The sequence below is a fragment of the Elgaria multicarinata genome, chromosome 9 (assembly GCF_023053635.1).
Source record: "Elgaria multicarinata webbii isolate HBS135686 ecotype San Diego chromosome 9, rElgMul1.1.pri, whole genome shotgun sequence".
NCBI classification, from domain to species: domain Eukaryota; kingdom Metazoa; phylum Chordata; class Lepidosauria; order Squamata; family Anguidae; genus Elgaria; species Elgaria multicarinata.
This window is the reverse complement of record NC_086179.1, coordinates 3,417,465-3,438,674: the sequence shown is the minus strand read 5'-3', so window position 1 is coordinate 3,438,674 and position 21,210 is coordinate 3,417,465. Positions and strand designations below refer to the sequence as shown.

The 21,210-nt window shown below is 48.4% G+C and overlaps 1 protein-coding gene across 4 annotated transcripts in view; it reads left to right on the top strand.

The window, feature by feature from the left end:
- Positions 1–21,210, top strand: part of TNPO3 (transportin 3) — a 63,242-nt gene that overhangs the window by 6,664 nt on the left and 35,368 nt on the right. For all 4 annotated transcript variants that reach the window (XM_063134610.1, XM_063134609.1, XM_063134608.1 and 1 more), the window contains exons 2-4: positions 15,614–15,814; positions 16,046–16,119; positions 18,058–18,214. In XM_063134610.1, coding sequence (XP_062990680.1) covers positions 15,614–15,814; positions 16,046–16,119; positions 18,058–18,214 — 432 coding nt within the window. The remainder of the gene's footprint in view (positions 1–15,613; positions 15,815–16,045; positions 16,120–18,057; positions 18,215–21,210) is intronic.

The window sequence follows — 21,210 nt, the reverse complement described above, 5'->3', positions numbered from 1 at the left end:
AGAGTGCTTTCTTGCAGTTTTGTCGAGGTCTTCGTGGCCCCAGTGGCGATCCGGAACAAGGGGCCATCCCTCTCGAAATGTGGGATAACCGGCAACCCCGGGGCCAAATTGCACTGCAACAAAAAGGGTTGGTTTCCTCTCTGGACTGCCTTTGGTTTCATGTTTAATCACCCTCTAAAGTGCTCCCTTCCTGACACCACCACCTCTGGGCCGCTTAACGATGCCACCGGACCATTGACAAGGTGCGCAAAGCCGCAGTTTCTTTTGCCACTTTCCTCTTTGACCGTCGGTGCAAACGGGAGGGACGGCGAGAGCACTGACCTACTTGAAGGATCCCGTTTCCATTTATAGGGAAACAAGACGCTGCTTGGGCTCGTCTGTCAAGAACTCCGCTTCCTTGGTTCGCTGTCCTCTCTTTCCACCCTTGGCCTGGCCTCTGTCACGGGTTCACCTGGCATGTAGGTTTTCCAAAACAAAACCGTCCCTGACTGACTCCGGATTTACGTTTTCTCAGTGGGCGTTTGGTGCTTGCGCAGGAGCTTGGCCCTCGGGGGAATCAGGAAGCAACCAGGCGTTTCCTTAGAATGCAAGCAGGAACACTGAAGGGTGAAATTCCATTCCGTTCCCAAGATTGAATTCCATTCACCCCTTCCAATATATTTATATTGCTCTTAATCTTTCGAGAGGGGTGTGCGTGGGGGATCTTGTTTCATTGGTGACCTGCGCATGTCCGCATGTGTGCATGCATGCAACCCCCTTTTTATTTAAAATATTTCTAGGCTGCCTTTCAGGGCAGAAGCCTTCCCAAGATGGCTTGCAGCATAATTTATTTATTCATTACCTTTATATCTCGCCATTTTTCCTCCGAGGAATCCAGGGCGGCACCCACCATCTTCCTCCTCTCCATTTTATCCTTTCCAACAACAACCTTGTGAGGCAGGTTGGGGCTGAGAGTCTCTGACTGGCCCAGAGTGAGCTTCCATGGCTGAGTGGGAACTAGAACTCGGATCTCCAGAGTCCCAGTCCAATGCTCTAGCTGCTACGCCGCACTGGGTCTTTATAATAAGGCAGCAAGTGTTCCTAAAACTCTTAGGGCTGAAAACTTGCCTGCTCCTGCAGAAAGGGATTGTGGGTGAGGGTTCCTGGAAGGACCTTTGTGGACATAGGGGCAGCAGTGGTGGCAATGACTTCCCATGCACAGCCAAGGCCCAGAAATCTGCCTCACATCCCGTTCAGCAGCCTCATTGCCAGGCTTACTTTTTTAGTTGTCCATCTTCCCTCCTAGCTCCAGACATGAGAGCAGGTGGCCGTTTCTAGGTGGCGAATGAAATTGACATGGTCAGATGCATGGTTTTCTCCCGCATGCGTTGTCGCCCAGCACGCCTGGAGAGCTCCACGTTGGGGGAAGCTGCCTTGGACTGAAGGCCAGATCATAGAATCATAGAATAGCAGAGTTGGAAGGGGCCTACAAGGCCATCGAGTCCAACCCTCTGCTCAATGCAGGAATCCACCCTAAAGCATCCCTGACAGATGGCTGTCCAGCTGCCTCTTGAAGGCCTCTAGGGTGGGAGAGCCCACCACCTCCCTAGGTAACTGTTTCCATTCTCATACTGCTCTAACAGTCAGGAAGTTTTTCCTGATGTCCAGCCGGAATCTGGGTTCCTTTAACTTGAGCCCGTTATTCCATGTCCTGCACTCTGAGAGGATCGAGAAGAGATCCTGGCCCTCCTCTGTGTGACAACCTTTTAAGCATTAGAAGAGTGCTCTCTTGTCTCCCCTCAATCTTATCTTCTCCAGGCTAAACATGCCCAGTTCTTTCAGTCTCTCTTCATAGGGCTTTGTTTCCAGACCCCTGATCATCCTGGTTGCCCTCCTCTGAACACGCTCCAGCTTGTCTGCGTCCTTCTTGAATTGTGGAGCCCAGAACTGGATGCAATACTCTAGATGAGGCCTAACCAGGGCCGAATAGAGAGGAACCAGGACCTCACGTGATTTGGAAGCTATATGTCTATTAATGCAGCCCAAAATAGCATTTGCCTTTCTTGCAGCCACATCGCACCGTTGGCTCATGTTCAGCTTGCGATCTACAACAATTCCAAGATCCTTCTCGTTTGTAGTATTGCTGAGCCAAGTATCCCCCATCTTGTAACTGTGCATTTGGTTTCTTTTTCCTAAATGTAGAACTTGGCATTTATCCCTATTAAATTTCATCCTGTTGTTGCCGTCAGAAGAATTTCATCCTGATGTTGCCGTCAGAAAAATTACGCGTTGGCGCTTTTCCCGGGCTGATCCCCCTTCCGACGGCAGGTCAGGGTTGACACCGAGCCCGCTCAGAAACAGGTCAGCTCCACCAAAGCCAAGCTGTGCTGGCAGCCACGTGGAGAGAGTGGGGCGACCCGCAGCAGACGGCTGAGGCACACCTTGAAAGGCCTGTCGGGGCAGGAAGGCAGGGCAAGGCTGCCTCAACGCCTTCGGGGGCTGAGCAATGATGGTTGGGCCCAGGGAGACTGTTCCACAGGGCTCCTTTGCACGTAGGTGCGTGGGCTGTACCAGTTTATACTGCGTGGGGGCTCACATGATAGAATGCCCCTCCGTATGAGAGGACATCACCACATAAGAGCTTTACATATAGAAAAGCAGCCTGTCAGGGAATGTGGTCCCAGCCTTCTCCCTGAGTTGCTAGGTGTTGTATAGAAGAGCTTTCTGTCATCTGAGCCCTTACCTGTAGTCTGAAGTGGTACAGGCCAGACTCTGGTTGGGCATCTCCGAAGAAGGCGAGCGTGTAGTTGGCAGGGAAAGGGAGCACCACTGAACAGATAATGAAGGCGAGACCTAGCTCTGGTGCGGCTGAAAATGGTTTAAATCTTTAACAGTTCTTATTCGTATGCAAAAATGCTCGACTTTTCGGATTTATTATAATCCTTCCTCAGGAGCTGACGCTGGAGACAGGCGGCTGAAAAAACCTGTTCCTGTATGCTGGATATTTTTTGGCGGTTTCTTCTCTTCTGAGTGTTCTACTAATGAACTGTGTTTAGTCAAAGAACTTTTGGCTTGTAACGGCGAGTCTGGGCGGCCCTTCCTTGCCTTTACACAATTGTAGGGAGTGAATTGCAATGCCCGGTTTCTGCAAATATCGTCATAACAACGTGCTCTGTGTGTCGTCCCCCCCCCAATGCGCAGGGGTCACACGCAGCAGCGGCCCTGTGAGGTGTTCTCCAGTGCGCGAAAGAGCAGGAGGGTGCGTGGTCTCGTGTCTCGCTCTCCGGTTTACGAGAGACCCTTGCTCCTTCTCTTTATTTTTGGCTGCTTGTGACACATTTGCCGGCCAAAGGACCTTGCAGCCCTCCTCTGCCCCGGCCATCCGTTTGGGGCGTCTGCTCTTCTCCCCTCCCCCCCCACCCCCTCCTTGCTTGAAATCTGGAGGATTTGCAGGCCTGTGAAGAAAGCAACCTAGCAGAAGGTGTGACCAGGTCAGAAGTTTGCTCTGTTCAACAAGTGTAAATTTCCTGCAGCTAGAACAAAAAGTAATTGTTAGAGAAAGCCCTTACGCCTTACCAACTGTTATTTATGTATGTGTGTATATTTTATTTATTTTCCACTCCAAAGTGGCAGGGATGACTTTGAAAGGTTTTACCGGGAGCCCCCCAGGCTCGAACGGAGAATCTTTAGCTCCTCGGCGTGCAGCTGCTTCATGAGGTGAGCCATAGAACTGCTGCTTGGAGCATCGTCTGGGTGGTGGTGAAGTACATTCGAGCTCAGGCTGTCAAAGGCTTCCTGTTTGGGTTGGGACGTCGCCTGAGCTAGGAGGTCTTTCTGGCTTCTGTGTGCTAAGAACATTTATTTATTTATTTATTTATTTATTGCATTTCTATAAGAAGAGCCCTGATGCTGGATCAGACCGAGGGTCCATCGAGTCCAGCACTCGCTTCATTCTTTAAAAAATAATAATTTTGGGGGGTAGTTTATAGTTCTCGTTACATAGGTTAAATATTACATCATTTACCGTATTTCTTCGATTGTAAGACGCCATCGATTGTAAGACGCACCCTAATTTCAGTACCGTCAACAGAAAAACAACAATCCCTAAGACACACCCGTGATTCTAAGACGCACCCCATTTTTAGAGATGTTTATATGGGAAAAAAGTGCGTCTTAGAATCGAAGAAATGGGGTATTTATTTATTACTGCATTTATATTCCGTCTTTTTTCCTCCCAAGGAACCCAAGGTGGTGTAAATAATCTTCTCCATTTTATCCTCACAACAACAACCCTGTGAGGTAGGCTGGGCTGAGAGCCTGCGACTGGCCCAAAGTCACCCAGTGACCTTCCATGGCCGAGTGGGGACTTGAACTCGGATCTCCCGACTCCCAGTCTGACACTTTAGCCACTACACCATACTGGCTCTCATTTAGTTTACACATATTTGAAACAAATATATAGTCCTGCCCGGATTAAATGTTATATAACATCCACTAATTTAAGGGAATCCCAGAAGTTGATTTCTTTACCCATATCTATGCTGTCCATATCTCTACATACACTGATGGAGATGTTCCTCCATCTTCTTCTTTATTAACAAATCCAATCAATTTCCTCCAAGCCCCCTCAAATTTATCTTCACTTTGTTGTCTTCACATTTTCCTCAGTTTTGGGGTCAGTTTTTCTATAAGGGCAATTTGCCGAACCCTCTAGTACAGCCTTCTTCAACCTGGGGCGCTCCAGATGTGTTGGACTACAACTCCCAGAATGCCCCAGCCAGCTGGCTGGGGCATTCTGGGAGTTGTAGTCCAACACATCTGGAGCGCCCCAGGTTGAAGAAGGCTGCTCTAGTACCTATTATCAATATGAAGCCCTTTACCGTCTTTCCAACGCTTGGCTATCAGCCATTTAGCTGCCAATAGTCGATGGCTTATTAATTCCTTATTTAACAGCTTGCCGTCACTCCTTTGTATAAATTTAACAGAGCTAGGTGAGAAGATGGGTCAACCCATTGTCCGGTTATTGAACTGATTTCCTGGAACACTTTCCTCCCAGAAATACTTGTCTTTGGCCATGACCACCACATATGTATATACGTCCCTACTCTAGAGTATCCCCTCCGACAGTCTGAGGATGTCCCTGTGCTCAACATGGATATTCTTCTGGGCGTCAGATACCATCTGTAGGTCAATTTTAACACCAATTCCTTGTTTTATTTGATATTGTTTTAAATGGGCACCTGTCCCACAATACATTCCAATCTTTTTCCTCAGCTCGAATTCCTAGGCCTGTTTCCCATCCCATCCCATAAGAGAATCATTTGCACAAACGTCCAGTACTCTGTTCACACAGGGGCCAACCAGCTGTCGACCAGGAACGCACAAAGCAGGACATGGGTGCAACAGCACCCTCCCGCCCATGTTCCCCAGCAGCTGGTGCGTTTCTGGGCTCAGTCTTCTTGCCTATCTCTGGCTTAGCCCGGACAGGCTGGCAAGTTCTAGAGCAGCCTTTTGCAACCTGGTGCTCTCCAGATGTGTTGGGCCACAGCTCTCAGTTAACTGGGCATTATGTGAGTTGCAGTCCAGCACATCTGTAGGGTGTCAGCATGGAGAAGGCTGTTCTGAAAGCCTTCTCGTGACATCTCCCGCCATGGTGCCATTCATCTGTTTTGAGCGATGTTGCCAGTTCCTTGGCATGAATTCTAGCGGGGGTGGGCATTCAAGGACGGATTTACAAGAGCTACTGGTTGTGCATACACACACGCACACACACTGGTGATTTGTAACCTGCAAAAAGGGGGATGGGTTCCCTGGTGGATCCACAGGAGGCATTTAGGAGGGTCCCCGTGCCTCCAGGCAGCCACCCTGCTTCAGTGGCAGAGACTGCTTTGCATGGGGCAGGTGCCAACCTCAGTCCCTGGCATCCCTAGTCAAACATCTGAGTGTGCAAATGGCCGTTTAGTAGCCCTCGGGTATTTTAAAGCTAAACTATTAAACCACAAATATGGGATGCAGAACTATTTTAAGTTCTGTCGCTAAATACCACTTTGCAGGTACTCGTACCTGCAAATTAGCTGACCAATTTAACAACCTCCAAATTTAGAAATGCCTTTACGTTAGCCCAATTTAAGGTTCTACCACCTGTGCTTTTAGAGGAAAGATACCAGATGGTTCCGTGCCGTGATGGTGCATTTGCCCTTGTGACGGACGGGAAGTGGAAACCCGTTGGCATCTTTTATTATATTGTTCTTTTTATTGAATCATAGAATCATAGAATAGCAGAGTTGGAAGGGGCCTATAAGGCCATCGAGTCCAACCCCCTGCTCAATGCAGGAATCCACCCTAAAGCATGTAACCCTAAACCCTGACAGATGGTTGTCCAGCTGCCTCTTGAAGGCCTCTAGTGTGGGAGAGCCCACAACCTCCCTAGGTAGCTGATTCCATTGTCACACTTTTATGATATTCATCGAGCTTTTATGATAACTATTTTACAAAAAATGGATTTTATCTTCCTGTTCTGCTTCCTCAGCAGGATTCTCCGATCAGGTTTAGTTGCAGCTTCCAGGGCTTGCCTCAAACTTTTAGTAAAATAGGACTATTCCACCAGGCTGATATTCGGAGTTCAATCTCCTTGATTTTCTGTATAATTATGGTGTGCTCTGTGTGCCAGTATTGCACATGTAATGGGCTGATCTATGATCGTTATCCATCTGTCTGCCTAAGGTTCATAGAATCATTGAATAGTAGAGTTGGAAGGGGCCTACAAGGCCATCGAGTCCAACCCCCTGCTCAATGCAGGAATCCACCCTAAAGCATCCCTGAAAGATGGCTGTCCAGCTGCCTCTTGAAGGCCTCTAGGGTGGGAGAGCCCATAACCTCCCTAGGTAACTGATTCCATTGTCGTACTGCTCTAACAGTCAGGAAATTTTTCCTGATGTCCAGCCGGAATCCGACTTCTCCAGTTGTGGTTGATGGGACCGTTGTCTCCCTCTGTGAGGGCTCGGTGAGGCACTGCGAGTGGGCAGAGACAATCCTGGGCTCAGTAGGCCGCTGGTTTGTCTTGGTATAAACTCCCTTTGTCCGTGGGTTCAATTGTTACTTGCCCGGAGCAACCAGACAAAGTAGCCCTTGACAAGCCAGCTCTGACGCATAACCTGCCAGAGTGTCTCTTCAAAAGCACTTCTGTCGATAGCGCTCCCTTTCTCTTCTGGAGGCTCCATTGCGTGGCTTAACAATATCGCTTTCTTCACCCCCAAACGCTCGGAGACTTCTGAGTTGTGGTCTCTTTGGATAGATCTCTCCTGGCATTTAAAAACTGTTGAAAGGGTCTCTTGTGGATGGTGAACCAAGGCCTCCGCTGCTGCCTTCCTCCCCTCCCAAAGATCAGGATAAGGGACTTTATCCGTCTCTACCATGTTTATTTATTTATTTATGGCATTTTTATACCGCCCAATAGCCGGAGCTCTCTGGGCGGTTCACAAAAATTAAAACCTTTCAGTATAAAACAAACAGTATAAAAACATTATATAAAATACAATGTACAAGCATATTATACCACTTCTGAGGGTACATCCCCTCCAGCTACTACATCAAATTACCCAATTTGGCTTCTATAGACTATTTTTTGCCGAGTAAGCTCTCTAAAACTATCTCCAGCTTTGTCAATATAGAAACTACCTAGTTTCTTTCTGTTTCTATCGATCAAGGAAATACATTAAACAGCTGCATTTTATATTTAAGCACCTGGTAGAGCCTATCTGAATATCTGCAGCCAACTCCCACTATTCACCTTAAGACAGTAACCAAATTCAAACTCCATGGTTTCAGTATCAGCCATTTTTCTTGCATGCCTTTTTGCATTGTTTACCATCTTGTCTGATGAAGAGTTCTGAAGAACTCAAAAGCTTACACAGTATTTATGACCTTTGAGGTGGCATACTGATGATATTACACTAATAAGGATTTTAGCTCTTTTTTTTTCTTTTTGAATTTCCCTAACTTTTTTTTATTATTATTAAAAAAAAATAAAAAACAAACAAGTTATGACACTATCAAATTTGCAGGTGACACCAAATGGGGTGGGATAGCTAATACCCTGGAAGACAGAAACAAACTTCAAAGTGATCTTGATAGGCTGGAGTGCTGGGCTGAAAACAACAGAATGAAATTTAATAGGGATAAATGCCAAGTTTTACACCTAGGAAAAAGAAACCAAATGCACAGTTACAAGATGGCGGATACTTGGCTCAGCAATACTACAAACGAGAAGGATCTTGGAATTGTTGTAGATCGCAAGCTGAAAAGGAGCCAACAGTGCGATATGGTTGCAAGAAAGGCAAATGCTATTTTGGGCTGCATTAATAGAAGTATAGCTTCCAAATCACGTGAGGTACTGGTTCCTCTCTATTCGCCCCTGGTTAGGCCTCATCTAGAGTATTGCGTCCAGTTCTGGGCTCCACAATTCAAGAAGGACGCAGACAAGCTGGAGCGTGTTCAGAGGAGGGCAACCAGGATGATCAGGGGTCTGGAAACAAAGCCCTATGAAGAGAGACGGAAAGAACTGGGCATGTTTAGCCTGGAGAAGAGAAGATTGAGGGGAGCCATGATAGCACTCTTCAAATACTTAAAAGGTTGTCACACAGAGGAGGGCCAGGATCTCTTCTTGATCCTCTCAGAGTGCAGGACACGGAATAACGGGCTCAAGTTACAGGAAGCCAGATTCCGGCTGGACATCAAGAAAAACTTCCTGACTGTTAGAGCAGTACGACACTGGAACTAGTTACCTAGGGGGGTTGTGGGCTCTCCCACACTAGAGGCCTTCAAGAGGCAGCTGGACAACCACCGGTCAGGGATGCTTTAGGGTGGATTCCTGCATTGAGCAGGGGGTTGGACTGGATGGCCTTGTAGGCCCCTTCCAACTCTGCTATTCTATGATTCTATGACCAAACAAGTTATGGCCAAAACTAAAGCACAACATTACACTGTCTCAATGTGACAACAGCAACAACAACAACAACAACACACACACAAAGAAAAATCCCCCCAATAAAATATTTTGCCTAAAATACTGAATAGATCTAATCCACTGAATTAGAACGAGGGATGCAATCGTTAAACCTTCCTTATCTAATTGTCTCATAGAGACCCTCCACAGGGAACATAGGTGTGAGGAAGAGAAAGGAGTATGGATTGGTGACCATGTCCAACAGAGGCTCTACCTGTACTGTGCCTAACGCAGATTGAGACAGGGGAAACGTTCAACCAAACGTTCCCGGCCTCTTCCAACAAGCAGTATGGTAAGAATTGCCATAACCTCTGGTGATCCTGCACACCGTGGTCTTCAGGCCAGGCAGAGCGTTGGAGTGTGTCTGCAGATTACTTTCTGGACTCTAAATAAAATTCTGGGCCATCCATTTGATTTGCATTCTCCCCCAACCCCACTGGTGCAAAAAAAATTCCTTGCTAGTTAACATTAGCTTTGGGAATTGGGTTTCCAGTGCAAGGCCGCCTTGTCTGAGAACTCATCAATATTTCAGCTCAATCTCTGTAAATAGCTTCTGCAAACTTGTTTGCCACCAGTCAACTTCCCATGGTGATTCTTGCAAACTTTTTCAAGGCAATGATCCATTCTTCCTTATTTTAAACAGGGCACACCCAATTCTGTCCGTAATGTTATTTGAATAGAATTAGTCCAAGGACCATATATATAAAAAGAACAAAGTAAAATGCCATTTGCAACTCGGTACCAATGTCTGAATCTCAGCACTGCCTTTCTTTGCCTGCTTGAGCATTTCAGGTTGGCCGAGAGCTTTTTTATAGTATTTATTTATTTATTTATTTATTTATTACATTTTTATACCGCCCAATAGCCGAAGCTCTCTGGACGGTTCACAAAAGTGTTGGAAAGATAGGGAAAGTCCATTGTAGTGTTTCTCAGTTGTGTGTTAAACGCTGCAGGATCGCTCTCACATACAGTGCTGGCCTTTCCAGTAGGCTTGGTTGTGGCAACCTCCTTCACTGGCGGATCTTGAAATACCACTAAAAAGCAGATCTGGCAGTGGCCCCGTTCAGAAGACACCTTAAACCGTTGTTTTAACCACAGTGGTTAAGCCAAAAAGCCGGGCTGTGTTGAGAAGACACCTTAAACCACGGCTTTAACCATGGTGAATAAAACAAAAAGCCTTATTCACCTTGGTTAAAGCCATGGTTTAAGGTGTCTTCTGAACGGGCCCAGTGTGTATAATTTAGCATTCTACTTTTTATAAGCATGGCGGTGCCGGCTGTCTCTGCACCCCCCCTCCTTTTCATGACAATAGTGTAACATCATACCTTGAGTTGGAAGGACACTAGGTGTCATGCAACAGCTTTGACCCGGAGAAAAAGAGAGTGGATGGCTCAATTCGGACAACGTGTTAGTTGAGGTTCTAGGGGGTGCTCCCCACAGAACATGTTCTAACTCCACTGTTGTGTGACTGTGGGGTACTGTGGAGTTGAGTAAAATCCGTCGCGAGGTTAGTTTGACAGTCCTTCCACACACTCTCCTCCCCTGGTCCTCCCGATGGTATCCCATCAGCCATTGCTGCAGAAAAAATCCCAATCCCGGCAGCTCTCCTAGAGTGGCACTCACTGCTTTCGACGCTCTTGCCAGGGAACTCTGTAGCCAGTGGGGAAAGTCAACGCAACGCAACAGAAAACTCTACAGAGCCCTCCACGCAACACACAACGCAACGGTTGTGCAGGACCTCTCCTCTGCACAGCGTGGATATTCCGCGTGGGGTGTTTTCCAAATAAACTCCACCGTGGGGTGGAGTTTTCCCGCCAGACTACACGTTTCTCAACGGTGGTGTAAAAACTCCACTGTGGAGTTCTAAAACCACCATAGAGAATCATGTGTTGTCTGAACTGAGTCGATGTGAAATGTGTGCTGATGTTTCTTTTTTAAGAAAAAAGGAAAACGTGCTCCATCACAGGAGAAAGGGAGCAAACTTTCCCTATGGTATTATTGTAGGCCGAAGAGGATGTTACGAGGGAGAGAGAGAAGTTGTAGTTTGTGGTTGTAGCCTTGTTGTAGTTTGGATCCATCTTGGGCAGGCGTGTCAGTAGTGTCAGTTGCACAGTGAGATCAGGGTCGTGGTCAGCAGTGCGTTCACCGGCAAAAAGTGCTAGAGAGACCGAAGCTGCTGTCAAGCTGGCAGGCCAGAGTCACCCAGCAGGGCTGAGGCCAGGAGGCTGTCTGTGTGTCCCGGGGCAGGAAGTGGCGCTGAGGCCCAGAGCTGAAGGCTTGCACAATCAGCCGCCCGTTCCTTCAGCTGCTCCGCAGCGCACACCTTGGCGGTGCGAATCCTGGCCAGGCCTGATACCTTTGCTGTGCTTACGGCAGGAGGAGGGCAATGCTGCTTGCCCAGGGCTGTATCTCCGCTGACGCACCCGCTGGGCAGACGGAGCTCCAGCTCTGGAGCACGGCACGGGTGGGGAAACCGCTGTGCCTCCGCTGGCCCTTGCCGGCCCTGGGCTGGAGCAGGATGACCAGAGCCGCTTCCTTTCGTACCGGACTTTGTGCTCCTCTCATTTTTTTTAATTACACTTTGCACAAACAGTTAAAGGCGATATGATGTCCTTTCAGCAGATTCAAAAATATCAACTTCATAGTAATGAAGGAAGAGGGTGAGGGGCGGATATTATCATTCCAAATGTAACGTATTTTCAAAGATGCCGCATGGAATCGGAGATCCGTGCCCGTTCCTTGGGATGGCGTAGAGATGTGAAGGGTTAGGGGGAAATCCCCGGGGCAGCGGAGGGGACTAGACGGACTCTTGGTCTGATCCAGCATGGCGCTCTTATGTTCTTAATATAAGAAATTGGGATGAAACCACTTCCCCACAAATGTTCAAAAATCCTGGAGGGGGGGACACATTCCACACACATACCCCTGATTTTTTTCTAGTTTTTCTTCGTCCCGCCAAAACATTTTATCCGTTTTTCCCCTCTGATTCTTCACATCTCTGGGCTGGAACATGCCCTGGTTGGTGACCGCAAGAGAGAGAGAAAGAGAGAGAGAGAGATCCGGCGGCATGTGTGTTCTTCCCACGGTTGGCTGTGGCCCCCCGTTGACTTTTTTTCTTGCGTCACTGGCCTTCCGTAGGAAAATGGTTGCCCACCACCACCTTGATGGCTTTTTAGCAGATGAGGCGGTATATAAGTGTTATCAGATAAATAAATCATGGCCTGGAGTTGTCATCACCTGAGCCTTTTGCAGCAGTTGAACAGATGACATTGCGCCTACTACTGAGTCAGGCGGCTGGTCCGTCTGGCCCAAGTCTGGTTTACTCTGACTGGCAGCTCTATACTCGGAGTCCTTTCTCAGCTCTGTTATTACCCGGGACCCACAAATACACAGAATCACCCATTTAGGATCATAGAATCATAGAATAGTAGAGTTGGAAGGGGCCTCTAAGGCCATCGAGTCCAACCCCCTGCTCAATGCAGGAATCCACCCTACAGCATCCCTGACAGAGGGTTGTCCAGCTGCCTCTTGAAGGCCTCTAGTGTGGGAGAGTCCACCCTAGGTAACTGATTCCACCGTCGCACTGCTCTAACAGTCAGGAAGTTTTTCCTGATGTCCAGCTGGAATCTGGCTTCCTTTAACTTGAGCCTGTTATTCCGTGTCCTGCACTCTGGGAGGATCGAGAAGAGATCCTGGCCCTCTGTGTGACAACCTTTTAAGTATATGAGGAGTGCTATCATGTCTCCCCTCCATCTCCTCTTCTCCAGGCTAAACATGCCCAGTTCTTTCAGTCTCTCTTCATAGGGCTTTGTTTCCAGACCCCTGATCATAGAATAGTAGAGTTGGAAGGGGCCTACAAGGCCATCGAGTCCAACCCCCTGCTCAATGCAGGAATCCACCCTAAAGCATCCCTGACAGATGGCTGTCCAGCTGCCTCTTGAAGGTCTCTAGGGTGGGAGAGCCCACCACCTCCCTAGGTCACTGGTTCCATTGTTGTACTTCTCTAACAGTCAGGAAGTTTTTCCTCTGAGCCACGGCTGATGTGGATCCTGGGTCCATGTTCCCCTTTGCCCAAGGTCTGCAGAAAGGGAAGGTGGTGGTACTCTGAATCAGGCTGGCTTTTTAACTTGAAAGCCCTTTTCCAGGTCAGGATGTTCTGTGGCTGCAAGTTGGTGTCAAAATGAGACACTCAAAATCTTTCTGCCAACACTGGGAGAGCCCGTAGCCCAGTGGTGCAGCCCCTACTCTGCGTGCAGAAGGCCCCAGGTTCGACCCCTGGCAACATCTCCAGGTGGGGCGAGAAAAACTTCTGCCTGAAACCCTGGAGGGGCCGTTTCTGCCCTTCCATGTCGGCAGCGCTGGGCTAAATGGACCAAAGGTCTGACTTGACGTACGGCGGCTTCCCCTGTTCCCGTGACCTTGTGCCAGGGGTTTTGGCCCGCTCCTGCATGAGGAACGATGCTGGCAGGCCTCTCTCTCTCGTGTGTGTGTGTGCGTGCCTGTGCATACAGGGCAGAAGCATCCTTGTCCGTGCCCAGAATCAAAAGAATGTCAGTGACTCACCACCAGCCTGCAAGAACGCTTGCCAACTCTCCCGCCGTCTGTGACCTGAATTTGCTTAACTGAATAGCGTGGTTATCTCTAGACGAGTTACTGTCTGTGAGGCACCTTTCGATGGGCAGAAAGGAAGGGAGCCAGGGACTTTGGAAGGGGTGTGTGTGTCAGGGGGAGGCGTAAGTTGCAAGTGGCATGCTGACGCTTTAGGAGCCACGCGTGGGATCAATGTTTGTGTATCCCCTGCGCCTGGTGCCATTTAAAGTGCCTTATCTCTGTCTAAAACGTCCTTCCCACCTGCGGGCCTGTTCAGACGACAGGCTGAGCCGTGGTTCGTCCCCTAACCCTTTTGCAGCAAATGGTTAGCGAGCGTGTTTAAACCGTGGTTATGTAGCCACCGTGGTTAGGAATGGTTCACGCGACACGCTAAGCCATAATGTTTAGGTCAGAAGGCTTAACCCCCGTGGCTTAGCGTGTCGTCTGAACAGGGTCGTTGGGCCTGTTCAGACAACACGCTAAACCGGGATGGGGTGATGCAGAGGAAGAGGAAGGGCCACACAGTTGGGGGCAAGCTTGATTCTCAGGGACTGGAGTTACTGGGGCTGCCTGGGGCAGAGAGCAGCTGTTCCCGCCACCCCCCCACTCCAGCTGCATTCCTAAATTGAATCTCTTCGCTTTCACCCCTGCAAAATGAATGGCTGCCATCCATGTCTATGGGGGAACATAACGTCTTTATTTATTTATTTAAAACATTTACATCCCGCCCCATATCAATAAGATCTCAGGGCGGTGTACGTGTTGCTCTTGAGGCACTGCTCTGCTGGGGAAGGCAGACCCTGCTCTTCGTCCTTCCTTCACCTGGCTGGTCCAGCGCCATTCTTGGCAAGAACTTTGCTGAAGGATGCGACTGGCTGTCTATGAACAGAGGTGTGGCGTTGCACCCCACAAGTCAGTTCCCAAATGTATGTCTGCAGTTTGTAAGTCTGTGGTGAGTTTAGAATGTGGGCCTGAGTGGGTGGAGTTAGAATGTCTGGGGAGGAGTGATATATAAGGGAAGGACTGAGGGGATTGGAGGAGACTTTTTAGGTACTCTTAGAGCAGCCTTCCTCAACCTGGGGCGCTCCAGATGTGTTGGACGGCACCTCCCAGAATGCCCCAGCCAGTAGTCCAACACATCTGGAGCGCCCCAGGTTGAGGAAGGCTGTCTTAGAGTCTTTAGTGCTCTCTGTGTTTAGGGTACTTAAGTTCTGGGAAATTTGAGGTTCAGGGTAGAGAGTGGTGTCTTTGGAGTGTGGTGTGCACATAGTTTAGATATATTAATACTGATAATAAAGAAAGCTCAAGAGTGATTGTGTGAGAGAAAGGAAAGCACGTATATGAATGAGTGAAAGGATTGGATGAAAGGTTTCAAAAAGGTTTTTAAATGTTTTATTTTGAAACAAAGCTTGTGAACTTTTAAAAATAAATTTTAATTATTTTGTTTTTAACTACCACAAAAATCCCACATGTCTGTTTGGCATTTATCATCTGAAGTTTACACATTTAGCACCCACTCTGACAATAGTTCAGCACATATAACTCACAGTGTTTTATTTTATATATTGAAATCCTTCTCCATTTAACCCCTTTCTCCACATAGTTTGGAGGAAGGTGGTTATTATCCCTTGCCTCAGGCGTATCAAGCGGTGGTGCTTGGCTTGAGCAGGGAGTAGCCGTGGCCAGGCCTGGTGTTCAGAGCCTGTGTCGTGGCAAGAGGTCCTATCCAGGGGGTCAAACGTACCCACAGAAGCTCTCCAGTTGCAAGATGCTACCTCGCTATGAGCCCATAACTAGCCATGGGCTCAGGCTTTCTGTGCCATCTTGAGGGCTAGAAACTTGCTTCTGAGTGGATAACAATGGGTGCCTGCAGTTCCTGCCAGTCCAGATGCATGATTTTTCAGGTCATCTGGGAAGCCCCCGCCTAGTCCTTCCTGATCTAGGACAGGCTCTCTGAAGTCCCTGATAAATGCTCACCCGCTGCCTGCCATTCTTCGTCTGACATCATTGCTCCACTCCCCCCCCCTTTGCATTTCTAAGGTTCACGCCTGGGAGATCTCGGATCAGTTGCTGCAGATCCGACAGGATGTGGAATCGTGCTACTTTGCAGCCCAAACCATGAAGATGAAAATCCAGACCTCGTTCTATGAGCTCCCCACGGACTCGCACGTCTCTCTGCGGGACTCGCTGCTTTCCCACATCCAGAACTTGAAAGACATGTCCCCCGTCATCGTCACCCAGGTAAGACGCCAGGCCCGTGGGGTGTGTGTGGGTTGGCGGTGGAGGAAAGTGTTCGCCGTGGTCACTAACTGAATGGTACCACTTCCTGGGAGGCCTCTGGCTGGCTGCTATGAAAAGGCCCGGCTGCTGCTCCAGGGCTGGGGGCTGGTGTGCCGGGGCGGTTTCATCAGGAGAGTCAAACTCTGCTTCTCCGAAGCGCTCACCTTTGCCTTCCCCTCTTCCCCTCTACAGCTTGCATTAGCCATAGCAGACCTTGCCCTACAGATGGCTTCTTGGAAGGGCTGCGTACACACACTGGTGGAAAAGTAAGTCTCCCTTTTCTCGCAAGCTGATTTATTTTTTTATTCATAATTTTTTATTTTTTAATACATCCAAACAATACAACAGTACAATATAAAACAATACCCCAGAATACACAATAATGTAAAGTAAACAATTTAATAAACTTATGTTCTAACTTAATTCTCTTTAACATAATCATAATTAACATAAGTGTGCTCCCTCCAACCACGGGATCTTATTCATATTTCCCAATCTCATTACTTCTTCTGGAGGTGTTTTCCCTCTCCCCTTTAATAGTACAAATTCTAAAAACTGTTTCCATATTATTTCAAAATCATTCGTTTTTATCATTCCTCTTCTAACTTTTATGTTACATGTTAATTTATCATTAATAGCAATATCCCATATTTCTTTGTACCAATCTTCTATATGATATTTATTTATTTATTTATATTTATTTATTTATTACATTTTTATACCGCCCAATAGCCAAAGCTCTCTGGGCGGTTCACAAAAATTAAAACCGTAATAAAACAACCCCTTGAACCTTCCAGTTCCTAGATATCATTAACCTTGCTGCTGTTAACAAATTGGTTATCAATTCTTTTGTCTCTTTATTACAATTCAGTTCTCCATAAACTGATAATAATGCCACTATAGGTGTCTCTTCAATCTCCATTCCTAAAATTTCGTTTATCTCTTTAAACACCATTTTCCATAATTTTTGTACAAATTCACATTCCCACCACATATATAAATACGTTCCTTTCGCTTGACAACCTCTCCAACATATTGCTGAATTCATCTTATTTATTTAATTTAATTTCACAGGGATTAGGTACCACCTCCAGACAAGCTTGTAATAATTTTTCTCGCAAGCTGATTTAACCTCGTCCCGTGTAATGAGTTTGCAAGTGGTTGTATGCTGGCGCTGTGAACAGCCTATGCTAGCTCAATCCCCGGTTTCCTTTGGAGACGAGACTTGAAGAAAGCAAGCCAGGTTAAAGAAAATAATCCAGGAGTTGACACCCGAGCTCTGGTTGCTGATGCAGACACCTGACTTCCGTTTCAAAATCTGTTTGTCACACTTCTGCCACATTCTTACGTGGGCTTGCAAGGGTCTCCTCTCCAAAGGATGGATCAGGGCAACACCTGAGCTCACTCAGGCTCTTATGTATGTATTTCTATACCGCCCAATAGCAGAAGCTCTCCGGGTGGTTCACGAAAATTAAAGCCACAAGGTATAAAATATGGAAGCATAATACCACAATATAAAAGTACAGCTGGAATAAAATCTAGCTGCAGCGCAGAGATTTAAAATGCAGATTTAAGGCAGCAGAGCTAAAACACTGGGAAAATAAAAAGGTCTTCACCAGGCGACAAAAGCAGTACAGCGTAGACTCATAAGAACATAAGAAGTGTTATGCTGGATCAGTCCAGCACTCTGTTCGCACAATGGCCAACCAGCCGTCGGCCAGGGATGAACAAGCGGGACATGGTGCGACAGCACCCTCCCACCCATGTTCCCCAGCAACTGGTGTATATAGGCTTACTGCCTCGGATACTGGAGATCGCACACAACCATGTGGGCTAGTAGCCATTGATAGCCTTTGCCTCCAGGAATTCATCCAACCCCTTTTTAAAGCCATCCAAATGGGTGGCCATCCCTACATCTTGTGGTAGTGAGTTCCAGGAGCCTCTCTTGTGTCCAGTGAGGGAAGCCACGCTCTGGCCCCATGAGCAAGAAGCCTTGAGGCAACGGTCTTGCCTGCCTTGCCCTTCGGAGACCTCATATCAGCTGCCGTTGGCTTCGCACTCCCAAGGTGAAGCCAATGGCAGGCGTTGAGGGCCCTGTTGCTTGGCGGCCGCTCCGTTTGGTTTCATGTCCGGCGCGCCTGGCAGTCCCTCCTCCCATTGCCTTTTTTCCGCCTCCCACCTCCCTCCCCGTCCCGGGACTTCAGGTACAATAACGACGTGACATCACTGCCCTTCTTACTGGAGATCCTGACGGTGCTGCCGGAAGAAGTCCACAGCCGTTCCTTGCGCATCGGAGCGAATCGCCGCACGGAGATCATCGAAGACCTGGCTTACTACTCCAGCACGGTGGTCTCTCTGCTGGTGAGTTGCAAGGGGACCCCCACCCCCGGGAAGCGAAATCGGGACAGGAAGAGGCTTGGAGACCTGGTTTGAGGACTGGTAGGGTGAAGCGGTTCGAACAATTCTCCAACTGGATTGAGGGGAGATTATGACGCAGTCATAAAACCTTGGGCCGATTGCGCCCTTGTAACCTGACCTCTACCTGTCAAGGTTGTTGTGAGCTTAAAATGGGATCATCCCGGGTGTGTCTTGTGATCATGCTGCCGGCTGAAGGAAAAGATCCTATCGCTTTTGAATTGTCTGGAGCCTGGGAGCATTACCCCGTGGTGTTACATTAGACTGCAGAATCTCAATAATGGCTTCCTGATCAATGAACCAGGCGCTAGACCAGTGGTTCCCAAACTTTTTCAGGTCACCACCCCCTTGGTTCCACAAACTCATGCCCAGTGCCCCCTACCCTCGGAAAAGACCACCTCGAGTGCCCTCCTGCCACCCCTTTGCCTCTTAGCACCCCCCTGCCTCCCCCTTGCCTCTTAATGCCCCCCTATGCAATCCCACCACCCCCAAGGGGGCAGTACCGCCCATTTTGGGAACCACTGCGCTAAACCCTCAATTAATTGGGGGAGCGGAGGCATTTTTAAGTCTTTGGTTTAAAACAGCCTTCCCCCAAGATGGCGCCCTTCAGAGGGGTTGGACGGAGTTTCCGTCCAACCCCTCTGAAGGGCGCCATCTTGGGGGAAGGCTGACGTAACGTTTTGGTTTATTGACCAAGCAACGAAAGCTTTTTGTCCTAGCGGGCCAAACGGCACCGGCCTTCTCTAGAGATTTGGTCTGACTGAGATGAGGACTGGCTGTCCCCCAGTGCCTTACGGGGCAGGGCAGCCCCTCCGCATGCTCCAGAGGGAGGCTTCTTCCCCCTCTGGCGCCCTGCAGTGATCCAGGCTCAGCGTTCGACTAAGCCAGCAGCGTGTCTGTGTCCGGAGGCAAGGCTGCTGAGCTCATCTCTTTCTGCCTGATTTTGCTGAGGCCCCACTTTCTGTTCACTCGTGGCTCCCAGGAATAACTGTTAGATCAATGTTCTTTTCACCCAAGGACGAGATCCAAACAGCCCTTAAGCACGACTCCACCATTCCAACGACAGAGGGTTCAAAAGCGCTTTATTGATTAGTAATCAAGGCCTGGTCTCTTCAAAGGGAGCAATCAGACAAAAGACATAGGGAATATGGTACAGTATTAAAGCTTTCAAGGGGCAGGGCCCAGTAGCAGCATTAACCAATCAGAACATAACACTGAGGCATAGCTAATTATGCTAAACAGTCCTGTAAACAATACCTTTGGCCACCAACAGACACCTCCCCCTCCCCCTCTGTGAATCCCAGAGCACCTTGCAGCCTGCTTAGGTCTTGCCCGGTGCTCTTCCTCAGCAGTGGTCACAGGCCAGGCACACGGGGTTTGGCAGCCTTGGAAGTCATGACGCAGACCGTCTCCCACATCCTCAGAGTGTCACCAGGGGAGGGGGGTTCTGTTAAACAAGGGCACGTGCTCTCTACAGCCTTTGGCATTCTTCAGATGTGTTGGGCTACTTTTCCCACTATCCCCAGCCAACATGGGAATTGTAGTCCAGCCCATCTGGGGTGGGTGGGTGTGAGGTTATGGAAGGGTCCCATGCTGCCTCCTTTTGGAAGAACAAACATGCAGAGGGGCAGAACATGGAGGTTTGGAGGTTCCTGTTAAAGGTAAAATCCACTTCGGTTGTAAGACATCTCCGTTTTATTGAACGTTATACAGCTGCATGGAGAGAGGCCTACAGATGAAGAACTTCTCAACGGGCCGTGTGAAAAGCAGGCATATTTATACACAGTAGCATCTTAACCAATTAGCAGTAAGCAAAATTCTAAAGCAAAACAAAGGCGGATCAAAGAAAACTTAGAATCATAGAATCGTAGAGTTGGAAGGGGCCTACAAGGCCATGGAGTCCAACCCCCTGCTCAATGCAGGAATCCACCCTAAAGCATCCCCGACAGATGGCTGCCCAGCTGCCTCTTGAATGCCTCTAGGGTGGGAGAGCCCACAACCTCCCTAGGTAACTTCTTCATAGTACCTTATCAACAGTTGGCCCGTAACTCTATTGGCGATGTCAGATTGACCTGGGTGCTCAGTCCTCCTAATCAAGCTAGCTTATTTGTCTTCTACTGTATCAAGAGGACTTGACAGTTGGGAATTCCTATTAAGCATTTCCTTCCAGTTAAGCAGTTTCAGCATCACTGCACATTCAGGCACATACAGTGTGTTCAGAGGAGGGCAACCAGGATGATCAGGGGTCTGGAAACAAAGCCCTATGAAGAGAGACTGAAAGAACTGGGCATGTTTAGCCTGGAGAAGAGAAGACTGAGGGGAGAAATGATTGCACTCTTCAAATACTTAAAAGGTTGTCACACAGAGGAGGGCCAGGATCTCTTCTCGATCCTCCCAGAGTGCAGGACACGGAATAACAGGCTCAAGTTAAAGGAAGCCAGATTCCGGCTGGACATCAGGAAAAACTTCCTGACTGTTAGAGCAGTATGACAATGGAACCAATTCCCTAGGGAGGTTGTGGGCTCTCCCACAGTAGAGGCCTTCAAGAGGCAGCTGGACAACCATCTGTCAGGGATGCTTTAGGGTGGATTCCTGCATTGAGCAGGGGGTTGGACTCGATGACCTTGGAGGCCCCTTCCAACTCTGCTGTTCTATGATTCTATGATTCCAATCCCATCATGCAGTTCACTTGCAAGAACCAAACTACATACAGGGCAGGGTTTCTGGCTTTGTTTTCTCATTACAAAGCATGCATCGTTTTCTTCGGGGAGCCTCCCCCTTGCAGGATAAGATCAAGCTGAAGCAAACACAGCTCCTCTCTTGCAGTATCGCAAAACCATGCAAAAGTCAGCTTTCCCCATGATGGTCATGATGCCATCTGCAGGCCAGGCCCTTTTCAGAGGGCACTATCCCCAAAGCCTTCTGGTCCAGGAGAGAGAACA